Below are 20,709 nucleotides of genomic sequence, written 5' to 3' on the forward strand. Positions count from 1 at the left end.
ATACAGCTGGGTATTTTCACCTTCCATATGATGGGAGGCCTGTGATAGCCAGCTTTCTCAGGTCACAGAACAGAGATGTCTCCATGAAGAAGAGCAGGAGCATTTGTGTTTTCCCATTTTCCCAAAGCTCTATGAGAAGCAATTGGCATTTTGTTTATTTAGGAACTGAATTAAAGTACTTAATTTGATATTGTGGAGTGAAAAATGAGAGAAACGATGTTCACATTTTTTAATGTGTTAGATCAGTCTTGTGCATGCTTTCTGCTTTTGCTGCTTTGGCAAAATGGTTTTGTTCTTTAAAGACTTAAGTATTATTCATTACTAAATAGTTGCATGAATAGCTGCAAGGTGCTAATTCTGTTTTGGTTTTCAACAAGGAGATAACAAAGAGATGAGAGTTGTTCTTTGCAGGATCTCCTAATATTTGGAATGCATTTTTAAATCAACTTACCTAACCAATTGTAGAGCTGGCAGATGTTTTCAGGAGATGCAAAGAGTTACGGTTTTGTGTGACTGAATTAATGAAAGCTTTATCTTTAGTGCGCAAAATGTTTGCGGTTGGAGAACTGTACCAGATGCCTCCTTAAAGTCCTACAAAAAATGTGCCAGACACATGAAATCTTTACTTGTAATTTAGTGAATAAAGCCTTTTTGTGTACTGCAAGTTTAACTTAATTCCTCCTTCAGATAGGATGTTTTGTGACTTATTTTTAAAAATTTCTTTGTAGGTTCCTTCAGAGAAATCGGAATCCTTTGCATCCATGTTGAGACACTCTCCTTTAATTCAGATGGGACCTGCCAAAGATAAAATTGCCATTGGTCAAATATTCCATATTGTAGAAGATGATCTTTATATAGATTTTGGTGGCAAGTTTCACTGTGTGTGCAAAAGACCAGAAGTAGATGGAAAGTAAGTAGTAAACTTACGGTAAGCAATTAACACATGTGAGTGGCATACTGCAGTACTTAACTACTCGGACTTGCCCGTCTTCTGGACTGAGCTTGGATAGTTTGTATGAATTTTTGTGGTTTCAACTATGGAAATTAACACTGTGGAGAGTGAAAGTGTGATCACAAACATACAGCTATACATCAGTGTAGCTCTGTCTTGAATGCAGATTCCTTTGCATCATTGCATTATTGCTATCTGCATTATTCCAACTTGTGATGACCAAAGGAAGTTACTGGGTGTTTTGTCACTGAGGAAAGGGGAAATCGGTATCATCCGAGTTGTTAAAACAAGCACTATTTGTTGAAATACTTGGGAGTTTTGTGAATGTGGAACTTTAATCCCATGTAAATTGTAAGCCTCCTTAGGCAGGAACCATCTGTGCTAAATATATGTACATGAGGTGATGTACCGGGGAGTTTACATGTTTTTTGTGATAATGCAGTTTGTAATAGATGATCAGTGCTAATGTGGTTGAGTATTCTACATTGTAGAAAATTTTATATAGATTCCGGTGGCAAGTTGTAACTGTGTGTCCTGAGCTAGAACAGCTGTGCTGGGTGGAACTAGAACAGTTGTGCTGGGGAATGCAGCAGTTAAAGAGCTAAAACATAAGGAAGCAATGAATTCTTCTGGAAATAGTGTTTAGAAGCTTTCTAAACTCTATTTAGCACTTCATGATTTTGTGTTACTCAAAGATATCTTGTCTACTTAATTTGTCTCTGGGTTGGTTTAGCAGTTCTTAATATGTAGGCAAAATGCCATGTTATCGAATTCATGACATCAGAATACTTTAGTCCATCTCTTTTCCCTTTTTTGTCCTTGGGAAAGGAGGAGCATCTTTGTTGATCTGCAAGATCCCTCTGTCTAAAATGTTCAATATGATTCCTGTGATAAACAGATCTGAAATTGTTGATGATACTATTTTATCAGAGTATTTGTGTACTCAACTGCCTTTTTTAACAGGTCTATGACTTTCAAAGCCACTGTGATTGATGGACAGCCCAGGATGAACCAAGTCCTTTGTCCCTGTCACGTTTGGCAGCTGCTGCTGTAGCGATAAAGCTCTTGTTGCTCTTTGCATCTCTTGTAATTCTAAATTGGGATGAGCTTTGCCTTTCCCAATCCCATTCTTGTGTGCCTGAGAAGTGTTTCTATATTCAACTCAATCTATGACCATACATTTTGGTTTTGTGGTAAAGTTCAGACCAAAGCTCCTGTTCAGCTGGGCCTAACCTTTTGCCAGGCCCACTTGACTTTTGCACATTGGGAAAGACCTTTCTGGAGCATTGAGGAGTTTGTCCTTATGGATCAATGGCCTCTTCCAGACACCTTTTCACATCAGGACAGCTTCTTGTCTACTCTGAATAAACCAAAGCATACTGTCCAGAAGCCCAGATCTCTCTTCTGCCACTTGCCTTTCTCTTTCCTTCTGTCTTAAACTGTGTCATTGATGGTCAGCGCAGCTGAGGCTGCCATCAGCTACCACGTTCCCAAATGGTTCTTTCCTGCCCATGAGTAGCATGTCCAGCAGAAGACCTGCCCAAGTCAGGCTGTCTGGCACCTCTGGCAAAAAAAAATGTAACCAGGGCACTTTCTCCGGATTCCCTCTGCCCCTCTGTGTTTGTTTCTGGTTGAGCAGACATCAGGACATTTGAAGTCCCCTCTGAAAATCAAGGCCTGCAATCATAAGGTGGCTTCTGGTTGTTTAACCAGAATCTTAATCTGCTCCCTCTTCCTGACCAGAGAGCCCATAGCAGACATCCACCATGGCACTGGCTTTGGTCTCCTCTCTAATTCTGTCTCCTTGCGTGGTTCATAGCTCCATGCACTCATGTTTCTTCCTTGCTTCCAGTGTAGCCTCCTTTACCTTGCCCCACACAGTTCTTCTAAAGCAAAACATGGCAAACCATGAAGTAAAAGAAATCTTAGAACAGTAATGATACCAGACTTAAATTGAGTGAGCATTTGAAGAACCTGGTAATTATTTTATCTTTGTTTTTGCTGATTTGTTTTCCTTCTTCCTGTCCTCTTTGGAGAAGCTGTTCTGTAGGATTGGAAAAAATATATTTATTTCATTATCAGCATTGATGATACTGAGATTGGAAGCATGCATCAGCTTAGTTAGAGACCGAAGATATTGTTGGTAAAATCTCACTGGGGTCAGGCATGGATCGCTATAAATATCAACAGGATTTATTTAATGTGACAGGAGTATGTAATACTGTTATGAATTAAAGGTTTTATTTAATATGTGCTGTACTTACTTACTGTAATTAGTAAAAACATGGTTCTTGATACACTTTGACTTAAATGCTGTATAAAATTTGTAGTTTATGCCAACAGCATATAATTCTGTAGAGCACCCGGACTTTATACAAATGAGAAGGGGTCTGTAGGGAAGTAATGGTAAAGTAACTTCTCAGCTATGGGAAGAAAGTGGTGTATTTTTTTTCTTGCTTTTAACATGCAGAGGAAATTAAGTCCTAAAGAAGAAAGTGTCTGTCTTAGATCTCCAAATGAGCAACACCTTAATCCGTGGCAAAAAGGTGCTGTTACAGCCTGTGCCTGCCGTTATGAGAGGAAATTCCTGAGAGCCAGGAGATGTGGAAGGGGCTGTGCTGACACTGCCCGGTGCATGGTCTGCACCTGTACTGTTAATGGTCAGTTTCCATCAAGAGCACAACAGCTTTCAGCAATTTTTTAAAATGCAGCATTGTGGGACCAGCTTCCAAAGAGGATTAAACTGCATCTCTCTGTGCCAGTGTAATGAAGCTTTATTTTCAAAGACCGCTGTAACCCTTCAGCAACTCCAGTGTTATCAGGCTGTAGGATCAGAAAGACACTTCCTTTATGTTTGAGTACGCAGCTGGTGCAGGGATTTCCAGTATATCCTGTGGCGATTTTACTTGACACCTTTTATGCAGTGCATATTTGCCAAACTTAAATAGTAGAGAAGGGAAGAAATCATTTGATGCCGGTTGTGAATTACAACCTGACAGCTTAATGAGCATCATAAAACATTACCTAGTGCTGTTTCTGTAAATGGTATCAAAATATTTATGCTGTTTGAATGGTTGCCAGGGTGAGTTTTATTTGGGAAACATTTAACATTTTTTTCTTTTTGTTCTATTTTTAAAATATTTTATAGATAAGGGCAGAATGGAATCCAATTAAAAATAATGTATATTTTTAGACTAGGTAATGTGAATAAGGCTGCCTGTTTTGTCCACATTCATTTTATTAAGACAGTCTTAAATTAAGTTAATGGTGATAGGTGAAACTATTTACAAGATCTTGTAAGATTAAAAAAAATCAATTTCCAAAAAAAATCAGAGATGCATGGAGAGAGATGCTCTGCAGGGGGGTGAAATGTCAATAAAACACCATTTGGTTTAGTTCCAGCTTGTGTATTAAAAAAAAATAAAAATTACTGCACATTAAGCTGGAGGGTGAATTTGGAGTTAACGACTTCATTTTGGTGCCATGTGAATATTCTTCTTGGAAAATTAGTGCATCTTTCAACCAGAATGAGCTGCCTCACACCAAACACTGAGTAAGCTACCTCACTCTTGGTGTGCAGCAGATGCTTGCACAAGGGAAGATGTGTGGTAAATTCACCCTTTCCTTGCTGAACCTCTGGTTTCCCTGACCATTGTGTATATAATGGTGCAAGATGACTGCGGAAAGGTTTAGAGAGATGATATTAAAGACATAACCTTTTTAACTCTTTCTTTTAAAATTAAAGACCAGACAAGTGGCAGGAGGATGACCTAGTGGAGAAACCCTGCACTCTGCTCCCTTCCCCTTCGCTCTTTCATTGCCAGAGGAATCACAAGCAAATTCACATTTAACCTGGTGTCTGTGGCTACCTGGGGACACTGTCTCTGAGCAGCAGTATGGGCCAGATGTAGGATACAGATCTGGTGGCAGTGGGAGACTTAATGATCCCTTCCTTAGAGGGTGTATTTCTTCCCTGGCACATCCTACAGCTCTCATGTCAAACTTTGAATTTTGATGGAACTATTACTGCTGAAAAAAAAGGGTAATTAATGTGATATATAAAGGAAACATTTCTTGTTGCAGTAATGCTGATTTGAGCTTTATGTGTTTTTTACAATAATCTACTTCCTTTTTACTGTCTGTTGCCAGCAAAACAGCATCTATCTGTAATGTGTAGTTCTCTAGGGGAAAGAAGAAAATTGCCCACCAGTAGTACAAGGGTTACAATAGATGATGCTTTTGCAAGTACAGTTTTCAAACTCATGCAGATGCAGGGGAAAAAGGTGACATGAAATGCACTGAAAAACTACAGCAACTTATTTTTTTTTTTTTTAATTATTAAAGCATGTTGCAGGTAAGTGATACAGTGCACACCATGCTGGGTTGGCATGCAAAATTGCTTTTGTTTTCCTTCCTTAGCAAAGGCTCAAGGTCTGGTGAGGAGAATTATTTTAACTTTTGCTTTTGGTAAGAGAGAAGAAGGAACACAGTAACTAGTGCTAGCTGCTAGTATGCAACATTTTCTCATTTTATTTATGTGTTTAAATTTTTGCTGATAGCTCGTCACATTAAATCAGTGGTTTCCTCTTTCGCTGCTTCCCTTCTTCTGTTGCAGTTTTCATTCCCAGCAGATCAGTCTTTTTATTACGTCTTTCTAGTAGTAACCACACTGTAGAAAAACTCTTACAAGATGGAGAAAATGTGTACCCAGTCTCTTACAGGATATACATTGCCTTCCTTCCATCCTCTTTTGCTGCCATTGCCTCCTTCGTGTGCTCTGTTGTTAAGTATTCGTACTCCTTCTTTTTCCTGAATCTTTTCCAGTTTGTATCTTTTAGGGAAAACGTAATCAGCCAGCCAGTCTCCACACTAAGAAAACCAGTCTCTGTCTGTGATTAAAATTACCAGAATGTCATGCTGAAATTCTCGGAGGACCAAGGTGGTTTGCCCCAGTCATCAGCAAACTTGGGTTTTGGCAGTCTGGTCAGCCTTTGGTCTCAAACTTCACCCAAATTCCAGGGAGAAATGGTAAGCAGGACCGATCTTCTTGTCTTGTTCTCACATACCAACATTGCAACTTAAAAAGGAAGCCGTATTGTTTATACTGAAGAGGGCTCAATTGAAGGAGTAGGCACGAACTGCTTTTTCTGCAAAGCTTCCACATGGTGCAGTTCGCCATTGCTCTGAGCCCAAACAATGCGCATGGTGCCACTCTGTCTGCTCTCGAACAATTTCAGCTCTCTTTTTTTAAAACAGGCATGCGGAATAGCTGTGTGATTGCAAACTTAATCTGTGTACTTCAGCAAATAACCTCTAACTTATTTATAGCAGCATGCAGTTTGGAAATTATAGCATTTTTATCCCCTATGGACACAGCTTATTATTTGCTTGGTTACTTTACAATTGTGACTGTTTTTGCCACCCACTGTATATCGTTCTTCAGCGGTTATTTTCAACCACAAATGGAGGTGTTGGCTTTGTGTGGTTCTGTAATACACAGGACGCTGCTTCCAGAGTTCCTGGAGCCCAAATCTGTAAACATTTTCTTGGACTGTACTGTAAATTTTTCGTCACAGATACTTTAGAGTTTAGTGAATGTAATAATACCATGGGTCAGGTGATGGTTATCAAAAATACAATTAATCCATATCAATGAGGCACCCTACACAGCATTTAGTAGAGAGTATACAGCATAGACCTGGTATTTTGGCCACAGCAGTGGATGTGATCCTGCAAATCACTTTTGTCTTTATTCTCACTTATGTCATTAGTTTAAAGTAGCAGAGACGTATGAAATTTGATGGCCTTTGGAGGAAAAAAATCCCACAAAACTAGTAGCATTTACCATTGAAAGTTTAGTGCCAGCTCTGTCTTCCCAGGGCATCATGATAGATGGGAGATGGAATATGCTGTATAAAACGTCTTGGGAAAACAAAGCAGTCCATAGGTGGCCTGGAGCTTTTTTGGCAGTGTCAGAGTCTGTAAATACTCGTTTAGCCACACTTTTTCTCATATGTGGACGTGCACACATACACAATAGGAAGAAAGGCTTGGGAAACTTCTAATGCACTGGGAGGCTTGAGTGTGGTCTGTAGAAGAAGAAGTAGGTTAACTCTCTTTTCCCCTGGTTCAGGTATTGGATGTCAAGAACTGTAGAAACTGGAGTTACAAACTCGTGACTTGGCAGAAAAATGAAAATTTTCTCTTTTTTTTTTTTCTTTTTAACTTGATGAGAATAAATGACTTGAATATCTGTATGCAGCATATTTGGAAATCCTTTTTTTTTTTCCCTCGGTGCTTTGGAGAAAGCCTCATGGTTTGCATGCAGGGAGGAGCACTCTCACTTAAATATTTCTAATAAAGTGTAGTGAGTTACCTCAGTAGCTAAAAAACGCTTTAGGAATCTCAGCCATTCCAGATGTAGAGTATTATGATTTTTAGTGAAAACCCTAATGCTCCCCAACATGTTTCACTGACTCTGGCTGACAGCAGATGAAGTAGAGACATGTCAGCTCTATAGGTGTCTGGCACTTTTCAGGGATAGTTCCAGACAGTTCCCTGTATGGAACTGGACTTTACTGCACAGCAGAGCAAGGTGCAGGTATTTCTGGCTTGAATTCTGGTCAGTTTGACCTGCTCCTGTACCAGAGGGAAAGGCCAGGTGAGAAAACAACCCACGTTACCGAAGCAGTACAGCTGCTTTATTCGGCTGAGCGTAACTGTACACTAAACCTTCCTCTTTGTAGTTTGTGCTGCAGTGCTGCACTGCTGTGGGCTTGGATTTCAGTTTGGGAACCAGCTTGGTCTGAACTAGCTCACGGGCTCTGCGTGGTGATCCACTGAGAGGTGTAGACTTGCCCAAAGACAGAAGCTATTTAGTTTCTCGGTTGAGAAACTGAATTAATGATGGTTTGGACCAAATGTGAATTATAAGTCTTCATACAACATAGATCTTACTCAGGAAAATTAATGCTGCTGTATAACCATGGAGTGGTAATTATTCATCCCTCTGGAACAGTTTCAGTAAGCGAGTCTGAGAAGGGAATTAACACAGCTGGGGAAACACTGCAGGTAATATTTCAGCCTCAAGCTCTTCAGAAGGCAGAAGTCAAGCCTCCCACAAATCATGATATTAAAGTTGGTTTTATTTTTTATTTTCTTTGTTTTCAGATCTTTTCATCTTTGTGATCCCATAACTTTTTTTTTTAATTTGACATAATAGAAATTTTTAATTAAACACTATTTTTTATAAGGCAGTTGAGCTTCTTGTGTAACAATATATAACTGCAAGAACCAAGACTTTAAGACACTGAAGATCAGAAAGATATAAAATTGTTAGTATTAGCAAGGCTAATTTCACTGATGAGTCTTCTCAATCTGCTATATAATATTAAGATTACTTAAGATGGAGGCCAGTAACTAGCAGTGTACCCCAGTCCTGGGTCTAATTCTGTTTAAGTTCTTCATTAATGACCTCAGTGATGAGACAGAGCATACCCTCAGCAAGTTTGCATTGAGTATGAAACTCAGAGGAGTTGTTATGCAGGGTGGTTGTGCTGTCAATGTGCTCCCATCCAGACCTCGACAGGCTGGAGAAATGGGCTGACAGGAGCCTCATGTAGCTCAACAAAGAGAAATGCAAAGTCTGTCCCCTGGGGATGTACAACCCCAGACACCAGTACATGCTGGAGCCACCCAGCTGGAAAGCAGCTTGGCAGGAAGGGCCCTGTGGGTCCTGGTGGACACCAAGTTGTACACGAGCCAGTGATGTGTCCTCGTGGCAAAGGCGGCGAATGGTGTCCTGGGCTGCGTTAAGTCAAAGCACTGACAGCAGGTGGAGGGGAGTGATCCTCCCCCTCTGCTCAGCACTCGTGAGGCCACACCTGGAGTGCTGGGTCCAGTTTTGAGCTTTCCAGTTCAAGTGACAGTCCCTAGGGCCCCTAGGATGATGAAAGGACTGGAGCACCTCTCCAATGAGGAGAGGCTGAGAGAGCTGAGAGGGGTCAGTCTGGAGAAGAGAAGGCTCAGGGGGATCTTATCAATGTTTAGAAATACCTGAAGGGAAAGTGCAAAGAGGATGGAGCCAGGCTCTTTCAGTGGTGCCCAGTGACAGGACCAGAGGCTGTGGACACACACTTAGACACAGGAGGTACCCTCTGAACATGAGGAAGCACTTCTTCACTGTAAGGGTGGCAGCACTGGCACAGGTTGCCCAGGGAGGTTGTAGAGTCTCTGTCCTTGGAGATACTACAAAGCTGCCTAGACGTGGTCCTGGGGGAGCCTGCTGTGAGCAGGGGAGAGGTGGGACCAAGCAGCTTCCAGAGGTGTCTTCCAAGCTCTTCTGTCCTGTCATTCAGAGATGGTCACTTAATAGGAGCTCTGTGTGCCTGACCAAAGGTGGTGGACATTGATGATTTAGTCATGCATTTCTCTTTGCAGTGAACTGTCTGTGCAGGGGGATGGCTCATCAGAGGGAGGAGGGGGTGTTGACTGCCGCTTGGAATAGGCCCAAAAGACCGATAAAATTAATTCTGAAACTCCTACACACCGAACCCCTGACAGATGCTCTTCTCCCCCTGATGCTTTCTGTAACTCCTTGTCAGCCAATTTAGATGCTGTTATCCAACCAGGGCACAAAAGCAGGTAAAATCCTCCAAAGCAAAGTAAGCCTTTTCAGGCCAAGTGTTTCTGAGCTGCGAAGGGAATTCAGCTGCTTTGCTATTATTAGGCAGCTCAGCAAATCTGAATAAAAAGAAAAAATGGTGTTTAGAGGCAAAAATAAGTAAGATTTTATTGTATGCCTATTATCAAGGAGTAATTTCCTTTCCTTTTCTCTTCTGTTCACAAATGTGCTAACAAAAACAACACAGACTTTGCCACCTCTGTTTTCACATGTGCTTGTGTGGAACTGAGATGGGAAAAGAAGTTGAGTATAATTTTTGTATCAGTGTTTTGGAGGAAGAAGCAGAGGCAAGAACTAAAGCAACTCGTAGATTGTGTGTAAGTGCCCTTACTGAGTGAGGACTATCTGACAACACCGTCCCTGCTGTTGTATTTGCTTGCCTGATTTTTCTTCAGTTCTCAAGATAAATTTAAAATCCTAGGCAGGTATTGCTGTTGTGCTGGAAGAAATGCAGTGTAAGTAAAGACTCATATATTTTAAAAGAAAAAAAAAGTGCTGTTCTTCTAAGAGTATTCAGTAGTTGTTAAAACTTGCCTTAATAAATTTTGTAGTCTGTGTGTGGTCACTGCTGCTATGGCTCTGTCAGCGTTTTAGGCACGATAGCGGCCAAGCAGGGGTGCAGGTGTCTTGCTTTGTGAACTTGCTGAACGTAACCATGATTTGTGGATACTGAAATATGAGGTATGATGATAGTCAATTATGGCACATTTTTTTTAACAAAACCAAAGCTCTTTTCTTTTTCCTTTTGTGATAGCTGTCAGGAGAGGCCAACATTCTGTTTTCCTGTCATAGTATTTTACGATAATTAATTATCTGAAGAACTCAAACTCCAGCCCCCCAGATGGGGTGAGGAATAATAACACCCCTCCAGTCCTCCAAATCCTGAAGGAATTGTTCTGAAAAATACTGAAGCGATATTTTAAATGAACTGCTTTGAGACTCGGCAGGCTTTGATCACATGGAAAAGTGCACATAATGTGGTCATACTGCGTGAGCGCGTACCCACTTAACCGAGAAATTGAGATATGACTCTAAAGGCAGGGAAGTAACCACTAGATACAATGAAAAATGCCTGTCACTTATTAGTGTTTGGTGACACCGCATTAGTAGGGTAAGCGGAAAAGGGTGTAAGCAATTTTTCTTTGATTAGTGATGTTATTAGAAGGAATGAAGGATTGCTTACTTGTTTTCTGTGAAACCTCTTGTTCTTTATTTTCATAGTAGTTAGCAGGCTCTTCCAATGACAACGAGATCTTATGAACCAGTTTCACAGTTGATATAAACCTCTATAAACTGTGCCTTTATAGAAATGCACAGTGCACATGTTTAACACTTCTGAAATCTTCTGGGAATAATGCAGTGTTAATTTTAAAAATTAAAATATTTTAAGCTATAATCCTCTACGGCATGAAGTCCCAATCAAACTTTTCAAGTCTTTTCCATAGATCGTAAGGAAAGTAAGTAGCATACAAGTTTAATTTATTTCCAATTTGTACTCATTAACTTGAAGTGTTCAGATAGAGATCTTAATCTGAGTGGTAATTATAAGTTGATTGCTAATCTGTCCTCTACTCAGGGAGTTCAGTTACTTCTTTTTCTATGATTTTATACATTCAAAGTTACCTAAAAGTGTTTTAATCTTTCAGGTTGGGTAGTGCCTACTCCCCCCTTGCTCATCATTGGGTGCTTGGTGCCAGACCGGTCTGTTTGCCACCTCTGTACTAGGTTTTTCTTCCGCCACAGCCTTTCAGGACTGTTCTTGGCAGCTGGCTTGGCAGAGCTGCTGCGGAGGAGACTGAAATGCGCTCTGCTTCCTCCAGACGCAGCTCGGCAAACAGGCTGAGGTCCTCTGCTTGGCAGGAGGCAGCACTGCCACTGCTGCCAGCCCGGGGGAGAGCAGAGCAGCGGTGATGCGTGGCAGCAAATCTAAGATACCTTTCTGGGTCTTTTGGTGACTTGAATCACACATTTCTGTAATGGGAAGGTTTATGAAATATTCTTCTGCTTCTGCAAGATGTGTTGAGAGTGTGCTGTGTTCTGGCCTGATGTACACACCAGCTGTCAGTGGCATGCTTAGCTAAAACTGTGAATTATGGTAAGCCAGTGGAAAGGAATAATCAGTGATAATAATGCAGTGATTTCATAGAATCATCTGGTTGGAAAGGATCTTTAAAATCATTGAGTCCACCCATAACCCGTCCACTACTAAACCATGTCTCTAAGCACCTCATCTACCCATCTTTTAAACACCTCCAGGGATGGTGACTTGACCACTTCCCTGGGCAGCCTGTTCCAGTGCTTGACAACCCTTTCAGTGAATACATTTTTCATAATATCCAATCTAAACCTCCCCTGCCACAGCTTGAGGTCATTTCCTCTCATCCTATTGTTTGTTAATTGGGAGAAGAGACTGACCCTCACCTCACTACTACCTTCTTTCGGGTAGTTGTAGAGGGTGGTAAGGTCTGCTCTCAGCCTTCTCTTCTCCAGGCTGAACAACCCCAGTTCCCTCAGCTGCTCCTCATAAGATTTGTGCTCCACACCCTTCAACAGCTTTGTTAAGATTGAGAATCACTCCATTTAAAGAACTGGTGGAGCAGAGTTTGTTTCTCCATTTTCTTCTTCTCTCATCATAGGGTGGACTTCGATTTGAAGGTTTGTCTATGCTGAGAATTTCCTGTTCATTAAGTAAAAGATTGTGCTAGATGTTAATACTTCCAGCCTTGTTGATCAACCTTTAAATCTATTAGTATTCCTGTGGCAGGAATGTAATTACCCTAATGTTAGTTGAAAGGTGAGGATTTTCCTCCTCTAACATGAACTAAAACCTGTCATTTCAGGATTGTGATTGATCAGATCCTTGGTAGGCTTGCAGACATCCTGTGGCATTCATAGAAATATTTGCCTCCTTTACACACTCAGTGCCAGTATACCTAAGTGCAGTCATGTCTTACAGCTAGAGTTCAAACAGGCAGGCCTGCTTTATTTAAATAAGGCTACATGTAAATACAGAAAGTAGAAATTCTTGTGCTGTTTTAAAATAAAATGTCTGAGAATAAGGTAATGGTCTTCACATGTCTTTCTGGTTATTTGCTCACAACTTATTTGCTAAGAGTGAAAGTCATGGCTTCGGACCCCCAAAATACTTATGACTACTTCACACGTAATGAAACTTTCAATTTGTGAGATTTCTGCGTCCCCCACCATTAGACACATTAGAATTTTTTGTTTTGGGGCTTTCTTCTGTAGCTGGTTAATGTCATAACGATATTGTGGTATTTTGAGCTTAAAAAAAAAAGAAAGAGCAGTAGAAAGCACGCTAATACTATCGGCTATTAGTGAGAAAACGATCGATATTCCTTGTGTTGTATTCCTTGAAACCCAGGGATTTTTAAAATTTAAAATGCATTTTTTTGTCTTTCAATTTAACCAATTCAGTCTTAAAACATGTTAAACAGTTCTTTCACTCCAACTTTATCATGTATGACTTTATCCATAGTACAGTCTACGTGACTTAACGAGCTGTTGCTAATTCCCTTATATCTGAAGCTTCATGCTAATCATACCAAAGTCTAAATACTTTTTGCAAGCAAAAACTTCACTCCTTGAAATAAAGTATGCATATTTCATTTTATGCTCCAGTATATGAAGCAAGTAAAGGTAAGAGCTTTGACTTTGTGCCAGGGGATAATTTTGTTTCTTAAACATCTTGTAAGGATGGTATTGTAAATTACAGAAGCAGTGTTTCCATAAAGTGAAGGTTGATAAAAAGAGTTATTTGAAGAATAGAAGTAATCTATATGTTTTCCTCTGCTAATAGGTAACTAATATACAGGTGCATATGCAATATTATGTATATGATAAATTTTCCTGACCCTTTATTTGTACAATACAAATGTTTTGTGTGAAATACAGATGTGTAACTATGGCTGTATTTTGTTACTCTCCTCAGTTCTTTTAAAACTGCTTGCAGTGGGGATTTGACTGTGATGCTATCGTCTGTGATGTACCTTTTGAAGGGACCTGGTTCCATATCCCGTGCTCAGTTTTTCTTCTTGGTCAAAGTTACAGCTGTGAATTGGGTCATGATGGGAGGGAAGTGGAGGGTTGGGTTTTGTTTTTAAAAGAGGTAAAATATGTTACTTAAAGCTGTCAGGTGCTGATGGCATCGTGCAGCCTTTGCCCGAGGTCAGAAGCGAGAAGCAGCACTGCTGTGTGTTGGGGTGTGGGCCCTGCGTGACCGGCGACCGCGGGCTTCCCACCGGAGTCGTCCTGCGCCGGGGGATCCGCCGCTGGCTGCCGGGGCGAGCGCGGAGCCATTCTTCCGCCTTCACTTCCTCGGCTCTTTAGCCCCCATTGAGCGGCGAACAGTGGCGGGGGACAAAAGCTGCATACACTGTACAAACAGAGCACCAAAGCGGCAGTACACTGACTCATTCTTCGCTCTGTGTGAGAACTGAGGGGGACTCTATTCACCGCCTTTGTGCCGGTGTCTGTCAACAGCGCTGTTTGAGGCCAGCCCCATTGTGCCGGCCAATGTTTCTTATTGACCCGAGTCTGTGCCCGCAATGTTCCCAGGGTCGAAGTTGCGAGCGAGAGAATGTTTGAAAAGGGGTAATGGTGGGCTAAATGCGTTTTGCTGCATTGTCGTCTGACCTATTAAATCTAAACTGCGGTCCGCGTTCATGCAAACAGGTAATTATGTAGTCACAGCTGCGGCCATTGACATCTGGTTACCGCCCCATGGAAGAAGGGGATGGGGTGCTCATTTCTCCCTCCAGGCTCTCAAGCACCAAACTTTAATGATATTAACTGAAAACAGAGGGTGGATTAGTAAGACTGACAGGTCAACAAGGTGGATACTTTATCCATGTAGGCTGGAATAAGTCCGAGTGCAGGTGTTGGGTATTCTGCTACCTTACGCATCAGATTTTTCCCATAGCTGAGGGCTTGGCTGGGCTCAGGAGAGGCTGCAGAATACTTTTGTCATCCTGTGCTGCAGAATGTGCAGAACTGCTCTGCAAACAGCCACCACATTAAGTAATGTTGGGGTTTCCTAAACCAAGCAGCTTACAATGGCTCTTGTCCCTAGAGGCCAGGTTGCCTGGATTTCCTTCATTTTCAATAGGCCAGCATTTGAAAACATAGCGGTAAGTGTACAAGGACAATAAAACGTTGCTGGCCATAAATTATTTTAGGGCAACTACTTCTTCTTTTAATGTACTTTGAAACTGAGGCATAGTATTTGCATGTAAATTAGCCTGACACCCCCTCTCTCTCATCTCCCTTTGCTTCCCCCTTCTGCTGGGAGGGAAGGGGTCTCTACTTAACATATATAATTATTAAAACAGCCTGCTTTTCTGTCCTGGGCAACTTTCAGTGCTGGGTTAGACAGCCACCACTATGGAAATTAGGAGAGAGGTTTACATGGCCCTGGGTGACTTCCATGGCACATCAAAGCTGGGAGCACAGTCAGTGCTGGGCAGCGCTGGCTTCAGGGCAGGAGGGGAGTGCAGCTGGCTGAGAAATCCCTGCTTTAAAGGATCTCTTGCAGGAATGGACGCTTGGCTGCTGCTCCCTGCATTTGCATCCCAGTGCTGTTCCTTGGGAGCCACTTCTTCTGAAGAGCTGTTGCCATGTGGAGTGTAATGCAACATGGAGAGTAGGTGCTACATGATATGGCAAATATAATGTGTGTATGTATACATATATATTTATTAAAAATCCTTCGTAGTTATGGGAAGACTCTAATTGCTAAAAGTGTGAAACTTTCTCCTGCAAAGGCATGTCTGCTGTTTTGGAGCAGAGGGCTGGCTCTTCACTCGTGGAGCAGTGAGGGAGAAGAGCTGATCTGCTCAAAGATATGGGAACCTGCTCGTATTGTGGATCTCTAAAATTTTCTTCTACAGGCACCTGCCATGTAATTAGATTTTTTTTCTTTTTCTGGGGTTGTTTTTTTTTCTTGATTTCTACCATTTTCTACTCCTTACAAGCCTCTATAGTAAACTTACTATTATGCAAGAAGCAAGGGTAAAAAAACCAAGGCTTCAAATATATCCAGAAGAGTGTTGGCATTAACATCTTTTTCAGGCAGAGGACAGCAAGGAAAGACCAAGTCCATCCAAAAGCAGTTAAATTACATCTTCACAATTATCTGATTCTGTGGCTCATCACTACTTATTGCTGTAGGAAGGAATGAATTTCCTTAGGGACTTTTCTAGGATATACCAGGGCTATATGCAGGTTTTTGCTGGCTATGTGTCAAGACAAATTTTTCTGAATATGGAGGAAAATTCTAGTTATGAATTACCCCAGCAGATTTATTAACTTAATAAAAATATACTAGGTAGTCTTAGGAATTTGTTGTTTCTCACCTATCTAGCTCTGTCTCCTAAACCATTTGTCCATTTTTCTGCTTAAAAAAAGAAAATATTCAAAATAGAGTATTTCTTTGTCAACACTTGCTGGTTTTTATACTGTAAAGGGAATACCAGAGGATTTATTTATCTAAAGGATTCAATTGGCTGAAACAGTGTCCTCCTTAGCTGTGTTATCTGTAGAGGAGATAAATTAGAGTATTTATTCTGCTTGTCCTATAGAAATCTGTAAATGCCTTACACCGTTTAAAATACTTTAATTGTATAACTAAGAAAACCCAGTCCACTCCAATACGAGAAGTCAGGAACAACTTGAAATGGGAATTCCTTGCAGAGATCCAGAAGCTTCTTGGCTAAATTGTTTTTTTCCCCTGACTTACCTAGTAAGTAAAACTTGAGCAGTTCTCAGCTGTAATTCTGAATGTCTCTTTAGGTCATGCTAAAAGGACTTGGAAGAATAAATTTTTCAAAGAGGCAGAGATGAATTCCTGTCTTTAGATAATGTCACCCGACTTACTGAAATGTGTATTAACCACTGCAGCATTCCTGTACGATTGCAAGGTGGCAATGTAAAACGAAAGGAAAGTTGAAAACTGGATCTGGAAATAATTACATGCTCAGTGGGTTGGAGCACTGAGGTAGTAGCATCGATGTAATCAGGGGGAAACCTTGCGTGGGGTATCAAGCTTAGTTTCATACTTCAGCAAAAAAAGCATTGTGGACAATCTTCTTACAGTTCTGGACAAGACAAGAGAGGCGAGAATGAAGACTTCTTGGATATGCACTGGAAAGTGGTTGCCTGCCCATGCAATATGTGTACTCAACATCCTGGCCTGCACAGCTTCAGTGTGGGCTCCTAGGTTTTCCCAGAATTAAAAACTCATAATAACTTCGTTGGTCTTATTTCATTTTCATGAAGCAGTGGTAGCTTGCCAAAATAAATGGCAAATAAGCATAAAGAATTTCAGTTGAAATTAATAATGAGGGATTTTTTCTTTTTTCTTTTTTTTTTCTTTTCCATGGAAGTGGTAGTACTTGAAATGCTTACTATTAAATGGGACACAAGATGTCTCTGATCAACGCTTGCCTTTTATCTTTCCCAGTAGCAGCATGTATCACATTAAAATCTTAGAGTAATTTATTATATCTTTTACAAAGAATTCTGCTTTTTAAAAAAATTTTTTATGTAGTAGATTAGATTATGACTAAGTTTTAATATGTCTCTCTTTCTATTTTAGTTTACTATGAGTTAGCCTATGTGAGACTATTCATAATGCAACAGTATTATCTGTCAGTTGGCATTTATCCTTATGAATTGGAAGTGGAAATATTCTTTCTGTAACTGGTATGGTATACTTACTGGTAAAGTCAGCCCTAAATATGGTGCATATATGTGTCATTTATATATGATGCATATACAGCCATAATCTAAATGGGCATAGTTTGTGTACCTTTCTTAGAAGGAGAATGAAGTGAGTCAAAAAAAGAAAAAGCTTTCTACCCGAAATAAGCTGACTTGTTTCAACAAGGGCCCCAGGATATCATAACCTGTGTGTAAAAACAACAGCATGCTTGGCACGCATTGCCCCGGCGAGTTCAAAAGAGCTTTATGGAAACTGAAATAACCTTTCTGAAAATACATTCGAGGGCATACCCTTTGAGCACTGGAAATAACATTCTGATAGCACAGCGTGGGACAGCCCTTTTCCGATACATAGTGTCTGTGGATTGCAGCTGTAAAGACAATACACAGAATCACAGAATCGCTCGGTTGGAAAAGACCTCTGAGATCATCACGTCCAACCGTTCCTGTCTACCCACTAAACCATATCCTTAAGTACCTCATCTACCTGCTCCTTAAATACATCCAGGGATGGTGACTCCACCACCTCCCTGGCCAGCCTGTTCCAGTTGTGAAGCATAGGAATGAAGCGGGCCTTTAGACTAAGGCTAACCTGACTCTACTGCTCCTTTTAGGATTTGTCTTTGTACAGCCTGTGGGAGAGGATTTGTGGTTCTGTGAACTGGCAATACAACTGGATGTTAACCATCTTCCTTACAAAGAGTTTTTTTTCAGGTTTTAAAAAAGTGCATTCACAAAATATTTGAAATTATTCTACTAACTTTAAAAAAAACATAAAAATTCTTAAACCCATTAGGTAGCTTATTTTTTTTGTTTAAAATTATGAAATATCTTCTAATACTGAGGCAACATTATGAGCATGTTCATGTAACTTTCTGGATGTGTTGAAATGAAGAGCTCAGATGTTGCTTTATAGAAACACAGCAATAGGATGCAAGTCAGCCTTGACACAGGCTTCCTTTTACCCCTCTGACTATTGTCACAGCTTCCCCTCATTCAGTTCCGTGGTGGCTGTTCTTTGCGTGAGACCAATAAACAGTATTGATAGATCCGCAAATGTTGAGTTTATATTTGATCTCTTGTAAAACAGAAATGCAGTGCTCACTCTTCCAGAATTCCTCGTTGTCCTAATGACAAAATCGCTGCTCTGCAGCCTTGAAGAATGAAACAAAAAAAACTATCTGGAGGGTATAGAATTTTCAACGACTTATTCTTGCTTTGTTTTTTTAAAAGTCATTCCTGTTCTTTGATAATTTAAGATCAAGATCCATCTGTTTTACTTTGAAGGAAAATAGACATAGCAGTATGCACCAAGTTCATGCAGGAGGAATAGTTACTAAATTTTAGAAATGCTGCTAAATGTCATGGTTCATCTTCATTTATAAATTGGTGATGCACAAACCTGTAGGGCTTGGAGCACTCACAGTAGCAGTAATGTAAGAGCTCTCAGGTGCCTCTAGAAAGAAGATGCATGTGCCTGGTTGCTCCTGGGGAAGGCAGGTGCAGCAGAGGGTTAAGTCCATGACATCCTCAAGTGTCTTAATTAGAGCTTGGCAGAGAGCCATGGCCAGCAGAAAGTGCCTGTGCCTGAGACAGCAGCCATAGCTGTGAGTCTGGGCCTCTGGCGAGCGCTCCTGCATTCAGCAGCGCTCTCTGCTTGGGCCTACCTGTTGTGGGAAAGCAAGATGCTGCCCAGACCCAAAACAAAGCCATGCAGCATTTTCCCAGCCATCTTCACCGTTGTGGCCTTGAAAAGAAAGGACATGGGGATGCAGAGAGGGGGGGGAGATACCTGTCAGTAAAAGTAGCTTTTGCTGCTTTTGCACGTAGCGGCCTGCAGTTGAAAGAGGGGCTGGTTAAAGCTGCGGACCAAATCCAGTTTTGCATCCTGTAGAGAATAAGTACAATATTGGCCTTAAAAAGGGAAAATGGGAGAATTTGATGTTTGAGGCTGAGAAGATTTTAAAACGTTGATTACTTGTGGTGATGCTTTTCAGATTGGGAATTACTGTATTACTTTTTTATTGAATAATAATTATTTCCTTGTAAGAATTATTAATAGATGCTACTTTCCCAAGGTTATGGCCTATTTACAGTTCTGGTGGGAAAAACAGAATATTGAGTTGCCCAATTAATCGTATATTGTCACAGAATGGACGATACAGATTAAATATAAAACAAAAATACCAAACCTGTTGTTTAAAAATGAAACAATAAACCTACTTATAATCGCGTGACTAATTTGCTGGATCTTACAATGAGAATAGATACAGACTTAAGATAAAATTGAGCTGATAACATGGTGTATGTAGAGGCATATATTTGGAGAGACAGTAGAGTGGGTACCCTCAAGTTGGTATGTTTGTAGAAAGGCATGTATTTTTACAATTTTTAAAAAACAGAAATTGTAAGGCCGCATATTGAGATCTGTGTGAATATCAAAATGCCCCATACCTGTATTTGAAGAGAAGAAAAATGTGTTGTAAGTTTGAGGGAGTTTCCAGAGGTACTGACAGTACTTAAGCCCTTCTATGTCTGGCTGAATTTCAACACCTACATCCAGACTGTGAAGGCCTGATAGTCATCTCCTTTTAGGTACAACGACATTAATAATGCATCATGGTCTGACTCTACAAAGCCACAGTACGACAAATAGTTTTTACTGGTATTAATATTTAATAATACATAACAAGATTGAATCAAAACCATACTTGTGTATATCTTTAAACCTCCAGGTAGACCCTGCTCATTTCAGTGGCACTCTGCATTACACAGTAAATCACATCAGAGGAGACTTGCAGGTCGCAGCAGACTCGAAGTCCTGCTGATTAGTTGGGTACTGAATGGTCATTTAATCCATGCTAGTAGTGTGCATAACAGTAATCTGTTACTTTAACACCTCACTGGAGCATTTCTCAAATTTTGAACTCTGCCCTTGCCTACTGAGTGACAGCAGAGTGCCAGCCTGGTGGGTACCGTTATGGACCTGTTCTGCACTGCTTGAGTGGGTTTTGGTTATATGGAGAGAAATCTAAGAAAACAGCTGTGAATTACAATCTGCAGTTTGCTCTGATAAAAAAATTTATTTGGAATAAGACGGTAGTAGCCCTGGAAAATCTCTCTCCTGTTTTATGCTTTCTACTCACAAGTTTGACTTTTTGCCTGAGATCACGCATCACTTCAGAGGAACCCATCAGAGCCTTCCAGCAGTGAAAGTCCACCCTCCAAAGCAAAAAAAGGACCTGTTTCTATAGCATTCAATCATAGTGCAGGCTACTTCAGAAGAGAAGGACCTTTTTTGTGGAGGATACCACCTGCTTAGGTCTTACTGCAT

General features: G+C 40.7%; 1 protein-coding gene across 1 annotated transcript in view; it reads left to right on the forward strand.

Moving 5' to 3' along the window:
* Positions 1 to 732: 732 nt before the first annotated feature.
* The window catches only part of MRPS28 (mitochondrial ribosomal protein S28), a 57,280-nt gene continuing 37,303 nt past the window's right edge, over positions 733 to 20,709 (forward strand). Inside the window, exon 1 of the mRNA XM_010180859.1 lies at positions 733 to 910. Within this exon, the coding sequence (XP_010179161.1) occupies positions 762 to 910 (149 nt within the window). The 5' untranslated portion in view covers positions 733 to 761. The remainder of the gene's footprint in view (positions 911 to 20,709) is intronic.

Source organism: Mesitornis unicolor, unplaced genomic scaffold (assembly GCF_000695765.1).
Source record: "Mesitornis unicolor isolate BGI_N332 unplaced genomic scaffold, ASM69576v1 scaffold5713, whole genome shotgun sequence".
In the NCBI taxonomy this organism is placed as follows: domain Eukaryota; kingdom Metazoa; phylum Chordata; class Aves; order Mesitornithiformes; family Mesitornithidae; genus Mesitornis; species Mesitornis unicolor.